The sequence below is a fragment of the Anomaloglossus baeobatrachus genome, chromosome 2 (assembly GCF_048569485.1).
Source record: "Anomaloglossus baeobatrachus isolate aAnoBae1 chromosome 2, aAnoBae1.hap1, whole genome shotgun sequence".
Classification (NCBI taxonomy): Eukaryota; Metazoa; Chordata; class Amphibia; order Anura; family Aromobatidae; genus Anomaloglossus; species Anomaloglossus baeobatrachus.
The window spans coordinates 99,804,630-99,826,019 of record NC_134354.1 but is presented as its reverse complement, the minus strand read 5'-3'; the positions used below and the strand labels follow the sequence as shown (position 1 = coordinate 99,826,019).

The window sequence follows — 21,390 nt, the reverse complement described above, 5'->3', positions numbered from 1 at the left end:
GCTCGGCACTGTGCAGCTGTGACCCGGGGAGAGTGGGTGCAGATTCTTTGCACCCACTCTCCTCAAATGGAGGGTCTGCACTACTAGAAAATGGGGGACACGTTCCCTGAGCGTGCCCCTCATATTCTAGAAGGTCCAGAGGCGACGTGGGACGTCAAAAATGCATACTGCGGACCCAATTTTTTTTCTTTTCAATAAATTGGTGAAAGAGGATATGTTTTTGGGGAGTGTTTTTTCAAATAAATTTTTTTTTGGTTGTCAATTTTTTTTGCTATTACTGTCAATTAGTTATGTCTGGTATCAAATAGACGCCGTGACATCACTAATTGCTGGGCTTGATACCAGGTGACATTACACATCTGGTATCAACCCCATATATTACCCCGTTTGCCATCGCACCAGGGCGCAGGATGAGTTGGGGCGAATCGCCAGGATTGGCGCATCTAATGGATGCGCCACTTCTGGGGCGGCTGTGACCTGCTATTTTTAGGCTGGGAAGAGTCCAATAACCATGGCTCTTCCCATCCTGAGAATACCAGACCCCAGCTGTCAGCTTCACCTTGGCTGGTGATCTAATTTGGAGGGGACCCCACGTTTTTTTTTTAATTATTGATAAATTAAAAAAAAAACAGCTTGGGGAGCCCTCCAAATTGATCACCAGACAAGATGAAGCTATCAGCTGTGGTTTGCAGGCTACAGCTGTCTGCTTTACCCTGACTGGCTATCAAAAATAGGGGGGACCCCACGTCATTTATTTTAATTTTATTTTTTTTGGGCTAAATACAAGGCTAGGCACCCTTTAGTGCCACATGAAAGGCACTAAAGGGCGCCAGCTTAGAAATTGCAGGGGGGGGTGGGACGTTAGATATATGTTTGACATCCATTGACACATTTTAGGCTGTGTGCCCACAATCAGGGTTTGCAGCGTTATGGGCGCAGAGTGTTTTCCCTGCGTCCATAACGCTGCGTTGTGCAGTAGAAGCACAGTGGAAGGAATTTTAGAAATCCCGTGCCCACTGTGCTTCTTTTCTCCGCAGCATAAACTGACGTGTGGTGCAGCTTCTCGAGCCTCAGCATGTCAATTTATGCTGCGGAGACAAGAGTGTTCTCTGCAGACTAATACGTCCCTTAGGATTAACTTCCAGTTTACTGCACCTCTACTCTAATAGGCTTTACCCCTCATGTCATCCAACATGCCTATATTTAAAATGTATAAACACCTATTAAACCAATATGCCCTCAAATGATATGTAAAAAGGTGATCTAAAGCTAAACCAAGATACCAAATAGTTATATTTTGGGTTATTCCCATCTCCAAGATCCTATTCCAAAATGTAGTAGGAATAATAATAATAATAATAATAATAATATTTGCAGATCATTGCAGCTTAGGTATCCATGGTTGCGTCCACTCACTCATATAGTGAAATTTAGCTAGCCAGTTAGTTAGTCCTGGTTATAACCATGGATACCTAAGATGCAGTGCCCTGCACATAAGGTAAGAGACATGACTATATCAGGAGAGCTATACTACATTTCTAATTGGAAGAATTTGTTAATATTATTTATTATTATTACAGTTAAGCTTTTTTGAATAAGCCATTCTTTCACAAATGTTAATAAAGCCATGGCGAGGGGCTGAATTTGACACACCTGAGGTAATGGGAGTGGAAAAAACTGAATTCAATAATTAAGGTCTGTGTCCAAATACTTTTGTCAATGTAAGTGTACGATGTCCCTCCTGGTGAAGTGGGCGAGAATGTATATAGAGCTGACCTGATCTGTGGCTTTCTCTTTTCCCTTTTTTTTCATACGTCATCTTACCTGTAATACTGAGGATAAAAAGGATGATGATGACAATTCCGAGCAAGATAGATACAACACTCAGTAGTCTGGCCAAGCGTCCCAATCTCCGGGCTCCATCCATATCACCCTGTTGCAAGCTGTTCCGTGACTAGCGACATGTAAAAAAAAAAACAAAGCAAGAGAAACTAAAATTAATATAAAGAAACTGATATAAATCATGGTAACTATACATCTACATACAGTTCTATATTTTGCAGATTGTTCCGTTTCTGGGATATATTAAAACATTTACTTCTTACTATTTTGTTTTTTTTGCAGCGTTCTCTGAAATTATGAAATAGCTTGTATTTTAGTTCATTTGTAGTTTCTATTGAGAAAAAACAAGTGGCAAACTGAATATAGGAGAATCACAAGACCCCATCATAATCAAATGACAAGATATTCAGTTTGATTCAGTCCAGCCTTCCTACTGAGCGTCATCGCTAAAAACAAGGGGATGTTCACACGTTCGGTGACTGCATTTAAAGGGAACGATGGCCAAATATAACAGGTTTTTCAGATAGCTTACAAATAGTCTTCACAATTTTACTGCTAATACTTCAGTTTTTCATGCAAAACCACTCAGCATATTTTATGTAATGTTTTCATGTTTGATACCTGAAGAAGACATTTTCATGCCGAAACGTGTTGTATTACCAGTACAGCAGCAATAAAAATACAAATACTCTAGTATTGCACACCGATTTACAGGCAAAACTACAGAAATACAGACAGAATCCTGCCTCACCATATGCGAGTATAGGTTAGCATTTTCAAACATGCCTAAAAAATTATCTAGGTTGTGGTTGAATGAATATACATACACAAGGTGTCCTGTGTATGATGGTTCAGCCAACAGCTATCTTTCTCGGCACTCCAATACACAGGAGCGCTCGCTCTGCTGAGCAATTCCCACAAATCTCCAGTGGCGGCTCATCCCTGAGGAAAAAAAAGGATCAGCAGTCCGAAATCAGACATGCCAGAGACAATCGATCTTGGAAGATTCAGCCAACATTAGTCTTATGTGTACATAACCTGCAAACGTAAACAGATATACAGAGGGCAAAAAAAGTATTTAGTCAGCCACCAATTGTGTAAGTTCTCCCACTTTAAAAGATGAGAGAGGCCTGTAATTGACATTATAGGTAGACCACAACTATGAAAGACAAAATGAAAAAAACAAATCCAGAAAATCACCTTGTATACACTGAACAAAAATATAGATGCAACACTTTTGTTTTTGCTCCCATGTTTCAGGAGTTAAACTCTAAGAGCTAAGACTTTTTCTATGTACACAAAAGACCTTTTTCCCCCAAGTATTGTTCACAAATTTGTCTAAGGGGTACTTTGCACGCTGCGACATCGCTACTGTGATTTCGTCGGGGTCAAATCGAAAGAGATGCACATCCGGTGCCGGTAACGACGTCGCAACGTGTAAAGCCTAGGAGAGAAGATGAACGAGCGTGAAACAGTCAAAAATCGCTGATCTGTGTCACGTCGTTCATTTTCATAATGTCGGTGCGTCCGCAGGTACGATGTTGTTTGTCGTTCCTGCAGCTCCACACATCACTGTGTGTGAAGCCGCAGGACCAACAAACATCTCCTTACCTGTGTCCACCGGCAATGCGGAGGGGAGAAGGTGGGCGGGATATTTACATCCCGCTCATCTCCGCCCCTCCGCTTCTGTTGGCCGGCCGCTTAGTGACATCGCGGTGACGTCGCTGTGACGCCGAACGCACCGCCTCCTTGAAGGAGGGATTCTTTGGCAGTCACAGCGACATCGCCGACCAGGTATGTGCATGTGAAGCTGCGGTAGCGATAATGTTCGCTACAGCAGCTCGCACTACATATTGCATGTGCGACGGGGGCGGGGGCTATTGAGCTCGGCATCGCTAGCATTTGCTAGCGATGTCGCAGCATGCAAAGTACCCCTTAAGCTTTGTTAGTGAGCATGTTTGGAGTGCTCTGGATTGGCGTATATGACAGCAGACCCAAGTTTCTGCCAATCTCCAGCAACTTCACACAGCCAATGAAGAGGAGTGGAGCAACATTCCACAGGCCACAATCAACAACCTGATCAACTCTATGCAAAGGACATGTGTTGCACTGTGTGAGGCAAATGATGGTCACGCCAGATACTGACTAATTTTCTGACCCCCCCCACCCCAGACCCACAACTACTTGGTCAATCACCTCCCACTAAAAGGTAATCTCAGGTCTCCTTATGGTCCAGCAGTGGGTCCACTCCTGCTCACCGCCTCATCACCACCAGCGGCGAGCGTTACATGTAGCATATATCTTATCTAATGCGTGAGTGGCAGGACTTCAGTGTGTTTTAAATACTGAAGAAAGAAATAACGTCTGGAACTCCATTCTGAGTCTGAACTGGGTGCAAAAACCTAAAAAAATCTATACTATATGGAGAGAAGGTATGCACACCAGTGACTATGTAAGGGGAATATATGAAAAGCAGAAACTGCTGTGTGAATTCTGACATGAAAAATCCAATAGCTATATGTAAGAATGAAAATATGTAAAATGGAATCTGCATTACTGCCATGAACATATGAATAAAGAGAAATTTAGCTACTGAATTGATCAATACAACAGAGCCCGAACACTATGCTAAAGTAAAAACTGCATGAGAGGACACACAAACTAGGGACCCCAACGTAGAGAAATACTTTGGCGTAGTGTTGGGGCTCTGTTGCATTGATCAATTCAATAGCTAAATTTCTCTTGATTCATATGTTCATGGCAGTAATGCAGATTCCATTTTTCATATTTTCATTCTTACATATAGCTATTGGATTTTTCATGTCAGTATTCACACAGCAGTTTCTGCTTTTCATATATTCCCCTTACATAGTCACTGGTGTGCATACCTTCTCTCCATATAATATATGTTTTAAATACTGTTCTTTCTCAAGATCCCCATACACATTAGCTATCCAATGGAAAAATTGAGTGTTCAACTGACAGCTATTTTTCCCAACTCCACTATACACATCTGAGCGATCCTGTGTTCTCTATGAGAGAGCCACTGATAGATTCCGCAAGCAAATTCTTATTTTCAGAGAACAAAAGAAATGGCAGTTGGAAATCCAGTATGCCAGAACCTTCTCTTATCCAATATCATCTGGTGGGGAGAGTCAGGAGATCCTCGTACACCTTAGACTATCAACCAGTAAGACCGATATTGACTGGTTCAGACAACTTTACTCTAATAGGAGCCTTAAGCTTTGTGCTCTGGAAATTATAGAGTTAAACAGATTACCAAAGCTGCAGATACATAGAGTTATTAGTTTGATTAATCCTCATTACTATGTTGGTTTAGATGTTTACTTTCAAGAGTTCAAAGCTTAGAGGGAATCTTGGTTCCAAGACGTGTGGCTCCAATATGTGAACAGTGTGAAAATACATAATGCATTGAATTTAAGTGAACTGTATTTGGCATATTGCTTATATGTTAGTGTCGCGGGCGGAGGAGGAGACGCCGCGCTCTCCCTACTACTCGGGTCCGGCTGCCGCGGCTGCTGCGGCCTGCTGCTGCTCGGTGGCTCGAGCGATAAGCCGGATCCCGGGGACTCTAGCGACGCTCCTCGCCCGTGAGTGAAAGGGGGTTTGGGTGTGGGGATTGGTTATTGTCCGTGATGCCACCCACGGTTGTGGTGATTTGTTGACACCACCGCTGCTCTGTATGGGGATCCCGGGAGGGATGGTATGGAGCAGCCAGTTGTTGTGTTGCCCCTCCGTGGGTAGGGGTTGGTGATCCCGGGGCCCAGTGATGAAGTGGGAGATGAAGGGCTTGGTGGGCGCAGGGACGCGGGGGCAGCGCTGTGCCTTGCGGCACTGTGGTACTCACTCAGCCTGAGACGATGACACAGTTCTCGGTAAAACACACGGCTGGAAAGACGGTTCCCACGGACGGCTGCACTTGCTTTTCCCCAGTAGTTGACGGTGACGGTCCCTCTGTCCTGCACCTAAGATGATGATGGTTGCGATGGGTTCCCACCGGTAAGCCGCTCCCCGGCTTGGTTATGGGCCGGAGGAGCCCTACTTTGCCCGCAGGCGCTGGCCCTGAGAAACTGGTGCCCTGGCGGTGGCGGTGTCTCTCCGTTACGGTTGGACTGTTGCCTACGGATTTGGCAAATTATAGCGACTCCTAGCCTTGCCGGGATCCGAAAGGCCCCTGCCCTGGTGCTGACTGTTCTTTGTATACTGCTCCAGACCGCCGGGTCACTACCCGTCCGCGGTCCTTCCAGCAACCTCCGAGCAGTCACCCCTGCGAACTATCACCGCCGTCTGCTGACCTTGCTGTCACAGTCCGGGGCACACACCCGGACCAACTTCAGGCTTTACTACTGTCACTTCTGCTTCTCTCCTTAGCTCCACTACTACTTCACTTCCTTCTACTTTCACTTCCCTCACTTAACTGCCTGGTTCCTCCCGCCTCCAGGGCTGTGAACTCCTTGGTGGGCGGAGCCAACCGCCTGGCCCACCCCCTGGTGTGGACACCAGCTCCTGGAGGAAGGCAACAAGGATTTTCGGTTAGCTTTGGTGTTCCTACTGGGGTGTAGGGTGTGGTGGTGTTTTGACCTGTGACCCCTGGCTTGCCCAGGGCGTCACATTCCCCCTTAGCAAAATGCAGACCGTCCGTGGGCTGCCCGTCCAACACCGGTTTTATTTTCTGCAAATGTATAGAAAGGTAAAACGGTAACATATTTACATATTATAACATCATCCCACATCGGGAGGTTCAGTTCTTAAACGTTACGGTAACAAACATTTTAACGGTTGCGGCTCCGCTCTCTCCCACCCAAGCAACCTGGCCCTGATGCTGCCCCTAAAGCCCAGGCAGCACCCCTTGACCCCAGTCCAGCACAAGTTACCCGAGCGGGATCTGTCCTTCCCCTCCAGAGGGTAGCCACCGGTCCCTGTGGTGGCTGGGCCCCAGCCGGCTCTACTGCGGGCCCTCCCTCCAACCTGCCTCTCCGGAGGCGGTAACGGTAGCGGCAACAAAAAGATTTTTATTTACATCCCACTAACGTTTGTGGTTGCCCTGCAAGTTCACGGGCTTGTCCATAAGGAGTTCCTTATGCAACTTTTTAAACGGTCCCCACGGGGACAACGGTGCCGGCAACGGCCGGTTCTCTCTCAATCACGGTAGGACAATCAGGTGATTTTCACGGTAATCATTACTTTCATCATTTTTCAACTTTCAAACTTTTCCAAACAAAACTCAGTGGTGGTCCCAACGGGGACTGGACAACGGTGCTCCGCTGCCCTTACTCCTGGTATTCGGCTTCATTCGAGGGAGGGGGTGCAGAACTCACTCGGCTCTCCTGGCTGCCCCTCAGTTTTGCATCTAGGGCGAACCACCCCCTCTCTCCACAGTGCCGGGTATACTGTACAATGTCACCCCGCATCGGATTACGGCCGGGGTGCTCCTCGGGCAGGTGGGCATTCACATCCCACCGGGCTACAAACACTTCGGCCTCCATGCCCGGTTCATATATAAACCCATAGCCCCGGCGGACATCAAACCGCCTCACCTGTCCTTCATACAGCGGGCCCCGGACACGGAATGTGGCCTGGCGGAGACTCTCTTTCTCTCTAATGGCTCGGGCCACCAGGTCGGCCTTCTTCCTCTCTCTCTCACCGATCTCCAGGCCCAGCGGTACCGGCTCCCTATCCCAATACGGCGCTGCTGCGAGCTCCGGCGCACGGGTCGGGCCCCGCGGGACATTCTGGACGCTGCCCACTGTCAGGGATCTGGGCGGCGGGTCCCGCGGTGTCTTGGCCTTGGGCGCTGCCTTACAGCAACAACCCGGCGCTACCTCAGCCGAGGTGTGGGGGATGGGCACAGGGGCTTTCCGCAGCTGGGCCTCCGGCTCGGAACGGGTCATCAGCTCCGGCTCGGGGGACTTCTCAGGGACTGCCTCCGGTGCAGACTTCGGGGCCTTCCATGGCAGCACCTCCGTCTTGCTACGGGCTCCGGCTACAGGTCGGCCCGCCGGGGCGGGCATGCTGGGTATCGCTACCGGTTGCGGTGGTAGCGGGCCTAGTGGCGGGGTCACGGCTTCCGGAACGGGTGGCGAGGGAGGCAGCAGGGGGAGAGGGTTTGGACCGGGTCCCGCAGCCGCGATGACCGTCCCTTCAAGGGCATCGGGGCGTGGGTCACTCACCCTCCCTTCCTCCGCTTCCTCCTCGCGTCTCCGCACAGTCGCAATTACGTCCGCCATGTCGGCCTCCCACTCCTCCATGAGGAGCTGCATTCTGACCTGCAGCCTCTGGTAGAGCTGCGCGGTCCGGATTTCCACCCACGCCGCGGTTCCTGGCGCGGGGGCTACGGTGCTTCGGGACGGCATCCACATTCTGCTGGCAACTCCTTCCAGGAACAGGGTGACTGCAGAGTCCTGGCGTCCCTGCTTTTATAGCCGCGCTCACATGCAGCCAGCCGCCATCGCGTCCCCCTTAGCTTCTTTCCGGCCCCTCCTCTATTGGGGCGGGGTTTCGGCCTTCGCGCCTCTGCTACTCGAGAAGAGGCTCGAGCGGGAACTTTTCGCGCCAAAGATGGCGACTTCTGAAATTTTCCGGCCGGATACCTCCGGCGGTCACAAGGCGCACCTCTGCCCAACGGCAGAGCGGTAAGATCCTGTTTGTGACGCCAAGTTGTCGCGGGCGGAGGAGGGGACGCCGCGCTCTCCCTACTACTCGGGTCCGGCTGCCGCGGCTGCTGCGGCCTGCTGCTGCTCGGTGGCTCGAGCTTTAAGCCGGATCCCGGGGACTCTAGCGACGCTCCTCGCCCGTGAGTGAAAGGGGGTTTTGGGTGTGGGGATTGGTTATTGTCCGTGACGCCACCCACGGTTGTGGTGATTTGTTGACACCACCGCTGCTCTGTATGGGGATTCCGGGAGGGATGGTATGGAGCAGCCAGTTGTTGTGTTGCCCCTCCGTGGGTAGGGGTTGGTGATCCCGGGGCCCAGTGATGAAGTGGGAGATGCAGGGCTTGGTGGGCGCAGGGACGCGGGGGCAGCGCTGTGCCTTGCGGCACTGTGGTACTCACTCAGCCTGAGACGATGAAACAGTTCTCGGTAAAACTCGGTGACGGTCTCTTCCCTGCACCTATGAAAGTCTCTTTGGTAGCGATGGGTCCCCACCGGTTACCCACTCCTCGGCTTCAAGCTGGGCCGGAGGAGCCCTACTTTGCCCGCAGGTGCTGGCCCTGAGAAACTGGTGCCCTGGCGGTGGCGGTGTCTCTCCGTTACGGTTGGACTGTTGCCTTCAATCGGGACATGGTTGTTGGGAGACAGACGTCCCCTTCACTGACGGATTTGGCAAATTATGGCGACTCCTAGCCTTGCCGGGATCCGAAAGGCCCCTGCCCTGGTGCTGACTGTTCTTTGTATACTGCTCCAGACCGCCGGGTCACTACCCGTCCGCGGTCCTTCCAGCAACCTCCGAGCAGTCACCCCTGCGAACTATCATCGCCGTCTGCTGACCTTGCTGTCACAGTCCGGGGCACACACCCGGACCAACTTCAGGCTTTACTACTGTCACTTCAGCTTCTCTCCTTAGCTCCACTACTACTTCACTTCCTTCTACTTTCACTTCCCTCACTTAACTGCCTGGTTCCTCCCGCCTCCAGGGCTGTGAACTCCTTGGTGGGCGGAGCCAACCGCCTGGCCCACCCCCTGGTGTGGACACCAGCTCCTGGAGGAAGGCAACAAGGATTTTCGGTTAGCTTTGGTGTTCCTACTGGGGTGTAGGGTGTGGTGGTGTTTTGACCTGTGACCCCTGGCTTGCCCAGGGCGTCACATTAGTGCCATGTACGGTATTCATCAGGTTTCAACTGTGTAAAGGGTGCTTTACATGAGATGATCTATCGTGCGATAGATCGTTGGGATAACGTTTTTTGTGACGCACATCCGGCATTGCTTGCGACGTCGGGCTGTGTGACACCTCCGAGCGACACAGTATCGCTCACAAATCGTGAGTCGTGTACTCGTCGCTAGGTTTCATAATCTCATTTAATTAAAATGGCGCTGGTTGCTCATCATTCCCGGGGTAGCACACGTCGCTCCGTGTGACACCCCGGGAACAATGACCAGCAGCTCACCTGCGTCCTGCGGCACCCGCCGGCTATGCGGAAGGAAGGAGGTTGGCGGGATGTTTACGTCCCGCTCATCTCCGCCCCTCCACTTCTGTTGGTCGGCGGCTGTGTGACGTTGCTGTGACGCCGAACGTCCCTCCCCCTTCAGGAAGTGGATGTTCACCGCCCACAGCGACGTCGCCCGGGAGGTAAGTGCGTGTGACGGGGGTTAACGACTTTGTGCGCCATGGGCAACTAATTGCCCGTGCCGCACGAACGACGGGGGCGGGTACGATTGATCGTGAAATTGCACGATAGATCGTACCGTGTAAAGCAGGCTTAAATGCTGTGTATGTATCTTGTGGATGCATCTTATGTGCCTAGTGTATTATACGGGATATATATATATATTTGTGTAACTTTGTTTTCATTAAAGGGAGAGGTACCAGTAAAACGTCATGCACAAGGGCAATTTGCCTCCAGTGTCTACCCCTGTACTAGGCAAAACACAATTTGGGGATTTTTGTAAGACTAGAGTTTCATACGCCAGTTTGAACAAAAAGCCTGCTGAAGTAAGGGTGCATTAAAACTACACGATCCTATGAGTGCTCATTTCCTGATAATCGTGCAGTTGAAGCAGGCTGCTGATCATTCAAAGAGCAAGCAAAATGCACATGTTCATCATCTGAAATATTTTTTAAAGGGAATCTGTTTCCAGGTTTTTGCTTTGTAATCTGAGAGCAGCATAACGTAGGAGCAGAGTCCTAGATTACATTGATTTGTCACTTATTAGGCCATATTTTGCGGTTTCAATACCATCAGTGTTTTATCAGCAGGGGATTATCACTACAGGACAATGTGACAGGTGCAGGGGAGTCTAAATACATCCCTAGCACTGTTTAGCCGTTCTCTGTCACTACACAAAGTACACAGAAAGCTGTGGTGTGGGCAAGTTATTGTCACATTCTTACACATGGCGGGTGCGTTCAGACTAACAAATGTCTGTTGCACAAAAAAACCACCCCACAACAACACCACAAACAAGGGGAACACCATCAAAACAATAACAATTGTGGGCCCTGTTGCCAGTGGGAGGGTAGATGGGACACCTCCTGCCTTTACCTGCTGCTGTACCCTGCACTCCTAGCCAGAACCTATACAGGCCCCACACCTGCCGCTGAGCAGGGACCTAAAGACCTTCAATAGTCCTGGCTAGTGGGTGGGAAGGTAAGGCTCACTAGGCCCACTGCTTCACTAATACAACAAGAGGGTAGATAAGAAAAACAGGGGAATAACAACCAAAATGGAGAAGATACGACGAATCCACAGCAGCTACTTCCACCAAGGCGGCCAGAATACAAATGGTTTTGTATAATCAGCAAAGATTGCTGCTAAACTCTGCTACTTAAACACAAAGGGATGTGGCTACAGACCAGCTGCAGCTGACCTGCACTGCTGGGAGCTTCTAGCAGCAAAACGGAGATTAACTGTTTTAGCACCAAGAAAAACGAAACAACATTTAAATGTAGAGTCCCAGACGGAGATAAGAGGCTCCAGTCCTAAAGCTGTCATAAGTTTCTAAAAACAGGGAGACGACAGTTATACACAGTTTAACAACTGAGCTCTACTAGCACTGCAGCAGAGAAAACTGTGATTCTATCATAACTTCTGCACCCAGTATACTAGGTGATACAGTGGCATGCAAACGTTTTGGCACCTCTAGTCAAAATTACTGTTATTGTGAACAGTTAAGCAAATTGGAGATGAAATGATCTCTAAAAGGCATAAAGTTAAAAATGTCACATTTCCTTTGTATTTAAGGCAAAAAAAAATATTATTTTCATATTTACATTAAAAAACTTACAAAAAAGGAAAATGGGCTATGCAAATGTTTGGACACCCTTGGAGATATGTGTTCCAGATAACTTTGACCAAGCTTTCAGACCTTACTTAGCCTGTTAGGGCTATGACTTGTTCACTATCGTCGTTAGGAAGGGCCAGATGATGCAAATTTCACAGCTTTATTAAAACCCAGCCTCCTTTAGCCTTGTGCCAGAAAACAGCAGCCATGAATTCTTCAAAGCAGCTGCCTAGCACTTTGAAAATGAAAATGGTGGAGGCCCAAAAAGAAGGTGAAGGCTATAAGAAGATAGTAAAGCATTTTCAGGTTGTCTTTTCCTTAGATTGAAATGTAATTAAGAAATGGGAGTTAACAGGACCAGTGGAGGTCAAGATAAGGTCTTGAAGATCAAGCAAAATTTCTGTGAGAGCTGCTCGTAGGATTGCTAGAGAGGCAAATCATAACTCTTGACTGCAAAAGAGTTTCAGGAAGATTTAGCAGACTCTGGAGTTGTGTGCACAAATGTGGTGTTCATGGAAGAGTCATAAGAATAAAACCTCTCCTGCGTCTTCACCATAAAATTCAGCGTCAGAAATATGCAAAAGAACTTCTAAACAAGCCTGATGCATTTTGGAAACAAGTCCTGTGGAACAAAAAGATTAAAATAGAACTCTTTGCCTTTGGTCACAATGATCAAAGGTATTAGTGGAGAATAAAGGGCACAGAATTTCAGGAAAGGAACATAACCTCCACCATTAAGCAGGGGGGGTGGTTCATTCATGCTTTGGGGTCGTGTGCAGCCAGTGGCACAAGGAACATTTCACAGGTAGAGGGAAGAATGGATTCAATGGAAGTTTAACAGATTCTTGATGCAAACATAACACCATCTGTAAAAAAGCTGAAGTTGAAAAGAGGATTGGTTCTGCAAATCGTAAACACACATCAAAATCCATAATAAACTACTACAAAAGGCTCAAGCTGAAGGTTTTACAATGGCCCTCATAGACCCCTGATCTGAACATCATTGAAAATCTGTGGCTAGACCTCAAAGGAGCAGAACAATGAAGACGAGCCAGGAATCTCACAGAACTGGAAGACTTTCCAAGGAAGAATGGATAAAAATCTCTCAAGCAAGAAATGAAAGACTCTTAGCTGCTACACAAAGCGTTTACAAGCTGTGATACTTGCCAAAGGGGTGCTAATAGGTACCAATCATGCAGGGTGTTGAAACTTTTGCATTGGTCTATTTTCCTTTTTTGTTAATTTTAAAATGCGAAAGATAAAAATATTTTTTATTTTTGCCTAAAATACAAAGGAAATGTGTCATATTTACCTTTTTAGAGATAATTTAATCTTCAACTCGCTTAACTGTTCCCAATACAATATTACCCTATGAGCCAGGACCTTTTGGTAAAGAATAACATAATAACAAAAACTGGCTACTTTAGACCTGTGACAGGCTCTTTTTAAATTTTATTAAAAATCACCATTTACGGTAGCCATGGGTGAGGTCAGCTTCTCTTGTGCTACAGAAATATGGGGGTTCTGGGTGTGTGCGCTTGATGATACTTTTGCTGCTGTGGATAACTAGGTTCAGCCCTGCCATGCTCTGAGTAGTGCCAAACCCCTTTATCCCCAAAATGAGGAAACTAATTATGTGTAGCATGTATTACACCTGTAATTTTCTTCTGCACAATACAGACGCACATGCATAATGGCTCTGGACGGCGGCACAATACTTGTGAATGTTTCAAATGAACAGTCTAACTAATATAAGGGAGCTCTTGCTAGGTACCTTCCTACTAAACGCACCACTAGTCTGATCGAATCTACCTTGTTTTCAAGGCTGATCCCCAGAATATAGTACACTACCGCTGCTGTAAGAGAACTGCCACCACTGTAGGTCCCTTGCTGAAGCTTGCTCCCCTGTTTTTGTCACACACACGCACACACATGCACACACATTCACACAAACACACACACACACACACACACTCACAAAGTTGTTCTCCTTCCTCTGAGGGTGTCCTCACTTTTTCCTTGCTCACCAACAACCCTGAACCAGGAACTGAATTGCAGTTGTCTCCATCACTCCCCTCTCTCCCTGGCTGACTAGGTAATAACCCTGTCCTTTCCAAACAAGAGTCTATGTAAGAGTAAAAGGGAGAACAATGACCTCTTGTGGCCAGTGGTTAGTACTGCAGCCCACAGGGAAATTAACACTTGTTTCCACAGGAAAACATTGCAGAACTACAAACATTCCACAAAATATGATTGGTTTCTTTAGGGGAAAATGTGACAGCCTGTCCACCTTCTTACAGTCCTGTGTAAAATGGACACGTGCTGCGAAGAACAATGATCGTCTGTGAACACAGAGCAATCAATTAATATTCGTTCTGTGTGCATGGCAGGCTCTATAAGCAGGATATTAGGCAAACATTTATCCGCAAACATGTACATTGCTGCAGGTCGTGCAATCTAAACAAACCCTAAGATGTCCCAAACTTATTCAGTTCTCTTATTCAGTGCTAAACAATATATACTTTTAAAAAATGGATAGGGCTGAGAAAAAAGGTATCATCATTTTGCAATATTAAACATTGACAGCACACCGATGCCATCCAAGTACTGTACTTGTTTTTCAAGGACCCCTAGACTTATATTGGTATTTTTCATTTGTGTTACCAGAAGAAAACGGACATATGACCAACCCCATAGATTATAATGGGTAAGTGTTGCATCTGTGAAAAACACAGAACACATATGTTCAGCTCGGATGTCTGAATGAGGCCTAAAGGCCACTTTACACGCTGTGATATCGGTACCGATATCGCTAGCGAGTGTACCCGCCCCCGTTGGTTGTGCGTCACGGGCAAATCGCTGCCCGTGGCGCACAACATCGCTTACACCCGTCACACTACTTACCTTCCCTGCGATGTCGCTGTGGCCGGCGAACCGCCTCCTTTCTAAGGAGGCGGTTCGTGCGGCGTCACAGCGACGTCACACGGCAGCCGTCCAATAGAAGTGGAGGAACGAAGATGAGCGGGCGGAATATCCCGCCCACCTCCTTCCTTCCTCATTGCCGGCGCCCGCAGATACGATGCAGTTCCTCGTTTCTACAGTGTCACATGTAGCGATGTGTGCTGCTGCAGGAGCGACGAACAACCTGCGTCCTGCAACAGCAACGATATTCGGGAAAGGAACAACGTGTTAACTATCAACGCTAAGGTGAATAATTTTGATCATTAACGGTCGTTCCTGCGTTTTACACGCAATGACGTCGCTAACGAGGCCGGATGTGCGTCACGAATTCCGTAACCCCAACGACATCTTGTTAGCGATGTCGTTGCGTGTAAAGCGGCCTTAATGCTGTATGCTATTGTCATCCTTTGCTTTTCACTGTTTAGCATTAACACAATCTACTGTAATAACAGCAAAATAAAGCAGCAATTTTCTGTATATCACTGGTAATCTCAATCCAGTCCTGCAATAACCTGGAAAATCCCCTTAAAGGGAACCTGTGACATGTAAAAACACTATTATACTACTGATATGGGGTTAATCTGCTGGTTAATAGTGTTTGAAATCTGCAAGGCACCCGCACATTGAATCCCTGAAAAAAGGGAGAAAATTAACTTTATTCCTCATGACAGCGTTCATATTTCAGTTACAGGGGCGGTGCCAGTGTGAGGTCAATCACTTCCCATAAACAAGCTTCTTACACCTCTTAACTGGAATTTTGGACCACTCTTATTTTGCAAACAAGAGCAGAAGAGAATTCAAAAGGGCACTCGCATTCCTTTAAAATTCTTCCTTTATTACTTACATTAAAAGTCCAGGCATGGCTGGGATATGGAGGAGCTGGGCGAAAGGACAACAGCCGTTTCGCGTGACTAGTGTGGCGCCCCTGACCTGGTCAGGCACCACTGAGTACTGCACCCATGCTGGGAACAGTACAACACAGGTAATCCAGAAGGCTGACCGGGGTGTGGAACACAGGCGCATAGTGATCAGGTCTCACACATGTACCCATGAGAGGACCCCTGGGGATCCCAGGAGGGGGAAAAGCCTTGACCTTCACTGGAATAGTGGAGGGGGCCAAAAGCCTCCATCTCCTCTCAAGGGGTGTGGTAAGAGAGTCTGGTTGCTAGGTGGCGTAGGCAAGAACAGGAGAGGAGGGGCAGTGAGTCAGTTAGAGCAGAACTCCATAGGGCTCAGTGAGGAGCAGACCTGTGGGGCTGTTGCTGTCTAACAGCGCCCGCGCAGTGGCTACTGACGGGGGAGAACGGTCAACTAGGAGTGCTACCCGAAATCCATCTTCAGCTAAAGAGAGGGCACGGAGTGGGAAGTAAGGAGACTGCTAGAGAGTACCAGGCCCAACCGGGCGGCAGATCCCGAAGCGGAGATAGATCCAGCTTTCTTTTGCTAAACCTGCCGGTGTGGGGCTCTCAAAGCCCACGCCACAACACCACAAAAGCCGCAGCCACGTAGCCACAGTTAGGGCCCATAGCTCACAGGAGGCAAGAAGCTGGAGTGATCTGGCCCAGGCAACAAGCACACGGCGAACGAAGGGGAGTGAGGCTTCAGCAACTTCCCTGGGTGACCCCCATAGGGACTCAAAGTCGGGGTCACCCCAAACCACCAAGGGCTAAGGAAGGCGAGTTAGTAGTCACCCTCATAAAGTCAGCCTGAAGGATACCTGGTTCCCACCTGGTTCATCTCAGCTACCCCCGGGCCACTCACCCTGCCATCAAATGTGAGTAAAGCCCTTGAAAGACATTTCTGCCTGTGTGAGTCATTCTGCGACTTGTGGTACTACGCACCTACACCGGGCCCTGGGGCTTGCCTCACTCTCAGGAGGCTATTCCAACTAACTGCACATACCATCAGCCCCAGGCGACCCTCAACCTGCAGTGGCGGTCTCTACTGGCCGCAATACTGAGAGTGGCGTCACGACTAGAAGAAGATCTCCTACCTGTGACCAGATCCAGCCGAGTGGAGTCCCTGAAGGTAATGCACCGACATAACACCTGTGGGGCTCCACACTAGCATGCTTCTGAGGACCAGAAGTGTGCTAGTATGTGAAACGGCTGTTGTTCTTTCACCCGGATCCTCCATATCCCAGCCATGCCTGGACTTTTAATGTAAGTAATAAAGGAAGAATCTTAAAGGAATGTGAGTGCCCTTTTGACTTCTCTTCTGCTCTTGATGGATCATGTTTCTTATCTTCTAAAGTGAGCATCACTTATCCTGTGTTTTGTCTGCCATGGATTTTATGCCTCCATACTGACAGTGCAGAGGTAGTGCCAGATTTTTTTTCTGTTTAAAGACTTAAAATCTTATTTTGCAAACTGCTCCAGGTCTCTCATATTTGGAAGGCGCCTTCTCCCAACAACAATTTTAAGATCTCTTCACAGGTGTTCAATGGCATTTAGATATGAACTCATTGCTGCCACTTCAGAACTCTCCAGCGCTTTGTTTACATAAATTTCTGGGTGTTTCCTTAAGTATGTTTGGGGTCATTGTCCTCCTGGAAGACCATGAGCTATGACACAAGCCCAGCTCTCTGACTCTGGGCACTATATTGCAACCCAAAATCCTTTGGTAATCTTCAGATTTCATGATGCTTTGCACCCAGTGCCAGAGCCAGCAAGATAACCCCAAAACATCTTTTAACCTTCACCATATTTGACTGTAGGTACTGTGTTCTTTTCTTTGTACTCCTCATTCTGTTTTTGGTAAACAGTAGAATGATGTACTGTATATTACCAAAAAGCTTTATCTTGGTCTCATCCACAAGATGCTTTCCCAGAAGGATTTTTACTTATGCGGGCGTCACACGGGACGATCTAGCGTGCGATCGCACAAACGATCGTACCCGTCCCTGTCGTTTGTGCGTCGCGGGCAATTAGTTGCCCGTGGCGCACAAAGTCGTTAAACCGCTGTCACATGTACTTACCTGCTGAGCGACGTCACTGTGGGCACCGAACATCCACTTCCTGAAGGGGGTGGGACGTTCGGCGTCACAACGACGTCACACAGCGGCCGGCCAATAGAAGCGGAGGGGTGGAGATGAGCGGGACGTAAACATCCCACCCACCTCCTTCCGCATAGCCGGCGGGAGCCGCGGGACGCAGGTAAGATCTGTTCATCGTTCCCGGGGTGTCACACGGAGCGATGTGTGCTGCCCCGGGTACGATGAACAACCGGCGCAAAGAAAAATAAATTACTTTTTAAAAATAAAAGATGTGTCAATGATACACAATTTGCAAACATTCTGCGTTGCTCGTAGGTGTCATACGGGACGACGTACGTAAACGATGCCGGATGTGCGTCACGAAAACCATGACCCCGACAAAATATCGCACGATATATTGTCTCGTTTGACGCCCGCATAACTCACGTACATTATAGCAAACTGGTAACTAGCTTTTTATGTCTCTGGGTAAGCAGTGGGGTCCTCCTGGGCCACAGCGTTTCAATTCATTCAATTGGCAGCGGATCGTTCGCGCTGACAATGATGCACCGTGAGCCTGCGGGACAGCTTGAATTTCTTTGGAACTTGATTGGGGCTGTTTATCCATCATCTGGACTATCCTGCGTTGCAACCTTTCATCAATTTTTCTCTGCCGTTGATGTGTAGTGACATTAGCTACAGTGCCATAGGGTGTAAACTTGTTGATTATGTTGCGCACCATTGACAAAGAGCTCAATGAAACATCAAGATCTCTGGAAATATATTTGTAACCTTGAGATTGTTGATGTTATTATTATTATTATAGCGCCATTTGTTCCATGGCGCTTTACATGTGAAATGGGTACACATAATAGGGACAAGTACAATAATCATAAACAATACAAAGCACAGACAGGTACAGGAGGACTGAGGTCCTTGCCCGTGAGGGCTCACAGTCTACAAGACACTATGAAGAAAAAGACATGGATCGCACATCCCAAAAATACAATGATCTAAAGCCGCTAGGCAAAAAATTAAATAGAACATGAGGTTCTTTTGTTACCATTCTGATCAGATTGTATTAAGCCCACTGCCACGTCACGGCAAACCTCTTGAGTGGGTCCCTAACCTGACCTTTATGTGCGGCACTGTGCACTGACCACCGCCGCAGCGACAAAGCGCCAGCAGGGCGGGCGACCTGGTGCCTCACAGCACCCATGCTGCAAGGCGAAGCCCCCAAGGCTCCAGGCCGCGCCGCTCCACTGACACGACACCACCACAACAGCAGCCACCACACAGCACCAGCACACAGTGAGAGGAGCTGTGCACTCACCTCCCACTGGCTCCCATATGTGGACTGGGAGCAAAAAGAAGGCTGACCCCTCTTGCAGTCTCCTGCTGATTAAAATCACCTGTGCCAAATGGGAAGAGTGCAGATCCAAGCAAAAAAAAAAAAAAAAAAGAGAATCAGTCTATCCCCCTCTTTTTTTGCTTGGATCTGCACTCTCCCCATTTGGCACAGGTGATTTTAATTAGCAGGAGACTGCAAGAGGGGTCAGCCTTCTTTTTGCTCCCAGTTCACATATGGGAGCCAGTGGGAGGTGAGTGCACAGCTCCTCTCACTGTGTGCTGGTGCTGTGTGGTGGCTGCTGTTGTGGTGGTGTGGTGTCGGTGGGGTGGCGCGGCCTGGAGCCTTGGGGGCTTTGCCTTGCAGCATGGGTGCTGTGAGGCACCAGGTCGCCCGCCCTGCTGGCGCTTTGTCGCTGCGGCGGTGGTCAGTACACGGTGCCGCACAAAAAGGTCAGGTTAGGGACCCACTCAAGAGGTTTGCCGTGACGTGGCAGTGGGCTTAATACAATCTGATCAGAATGGAAACAAAAGAACCTCATGTTCTATTTAATTTTTTGCCTAGCGGCTTTAGATCATTGTATTTTTGGGATGTGCGATCCATGTCTTTTTCTTCATAGTATGGTACTCACAGTCTACAAGGGATGAGTGAGAATACAGTAGGTGAGGGTAGAGCTGGTCGTGCGGCGCTGTATCAGACTGAGGGTTTTTCAATAATTTTGGATCTTAAGTTCTCAGACAGTTTTCTTCTCCTCTTTTTGTTCTCCATGCTTAGTGTGCCACACACAGACACACAATGCACAGATTGAGTCAACGTCTCCCCTTTTTATCTGGTTTCAGGTGTGATTTTCATATTGCCCACATCTGTTACTTGCCACAGGTGAGTTTGAATGAACATCACATGCTTGAAACAAAGTTATTTGCCCACAATTTTGGAAAGATGCCTACAATTTTGTTGGGTCTATTTTGGGGGTTTTGTGTGAAATTATGTCCAATTTTCCTTTTTTTTCCTCAGTATTTTCTGTGTTGTTGAAATAAACACAAAGGAAATAAACACATGTATAACAAAACATGTGTAATTGCAATAATTTTCTGGAAGCAATACTTCCTTTTCTGGAATGATTTCAAGGATGCCAACACTTTTGGCACTGAATTTTGCTAATGAATGTTTCAGGAATTGTTTCATAAGTGAAACAGAAAAAATAGACTTTGAAGTAGACTTTATATTACTATTATAAGTCTTAAGGTGGTGAAATAATGAGATATTGATTGCACTGTGTATTGTAGTTACAGCACATAATTCAATATACACCAAAGAATTATGTTTGATGGAAAACCATGTACTGTGCTAATAATACAGAGTTCATAGAAGGCAGTGTGTGTGGGGGATATTATACAGAGGGGCAGTGTTTGTGGGATGGATATAATACAGAGGAGCAGTGTGTTGGGGGATATTATACAGAGGGGCAGTGTGTGGGTTTGGGATATAATACAGCGGGGCAGTGTGTGGGGGTGATATTATACAGAGGAGTTATTACGAAGATATTATGGAGAGGGGATGTATTTTTCTTAATTTCCTGAGGGAAATACTTCATTCTCAGGAACAACTTCAAGGGTGCTAACACTTTCAACCATGACTGTGTGTTTGTATGTATATATATATATATATATATATATACACCGTATATAGATATATATATACCGTATATATATAGTACAGACCAAAAGTTTGGACACCCCCTCTCATCTCTAGATCAACTATTAAGAGGAGATTTTGTGTAGCAGGCCTTCATGGTAAAATAGCTGCTAGGAAACCACTGCTAAGGACGGGCAACAAGCAGAAGAGACTTGTTTGGGCTAAAGAACACAAGGAATGGACATTAGACCAGTGGAAATCTATGCTTTGGTCTGATGAGTCCAAATTTGAGATCTTTGGATCCAACCACCGTGTCTTTGTAGAAAAGGTGAACGGATGGACTCTACATGCCTGGTTCCCACCGTGAAGCATGGAGGAGGAGGTGTGACGGTGTGGGGTTGCTTTGCTGGTGACACTGTTGGGGATTTTTTCAAAATTGAAGGCATACTAAACCAGCATGGCTACCACAGCATCTTGCAGCGGCATGCTATTCCATCCGGTTTGCGTTTAGTTGGACCATCATTTATTTCTCAACAGGACAATGACTCCAAACACACCTCCGAGCTATGTAAGGGCTATTTGACTAAGAAGGAGAGTGATTGGATGCTACGCCAGATGACCTGGCCTCCACATTCACCAAACCTGAACCCAATCAAGATGGTTTGGGGTGA

At 47.6% G+C, this 21,390-nt stretch overlaps 1 protein-coding gene across 1 annotated transcript in view; it reads right to left on the bottom strand.

Annotated features, from left to right (window-relative positions):
* Positions 1 to 21,390, bottom strand: part of TRARG1 (trafficking regulator of GLUT4 (SLC2A4) 1) — a 66,449-nt gene that overhangs the window by 7,478 nt on the left and 37,581 nt on the right. Inside the window, exon 2 of the mRNA XM_075335227.1 lies at positions 1,825 to 1,954. Within this exon, the coding sequence (XP_075191342.1) occupies positions 1,825 to 1,954 (130 nt within the window). The remainder of the gene's footprint in view (positions 1 to 1,824; positions 1,955 to 21,390) is intronic.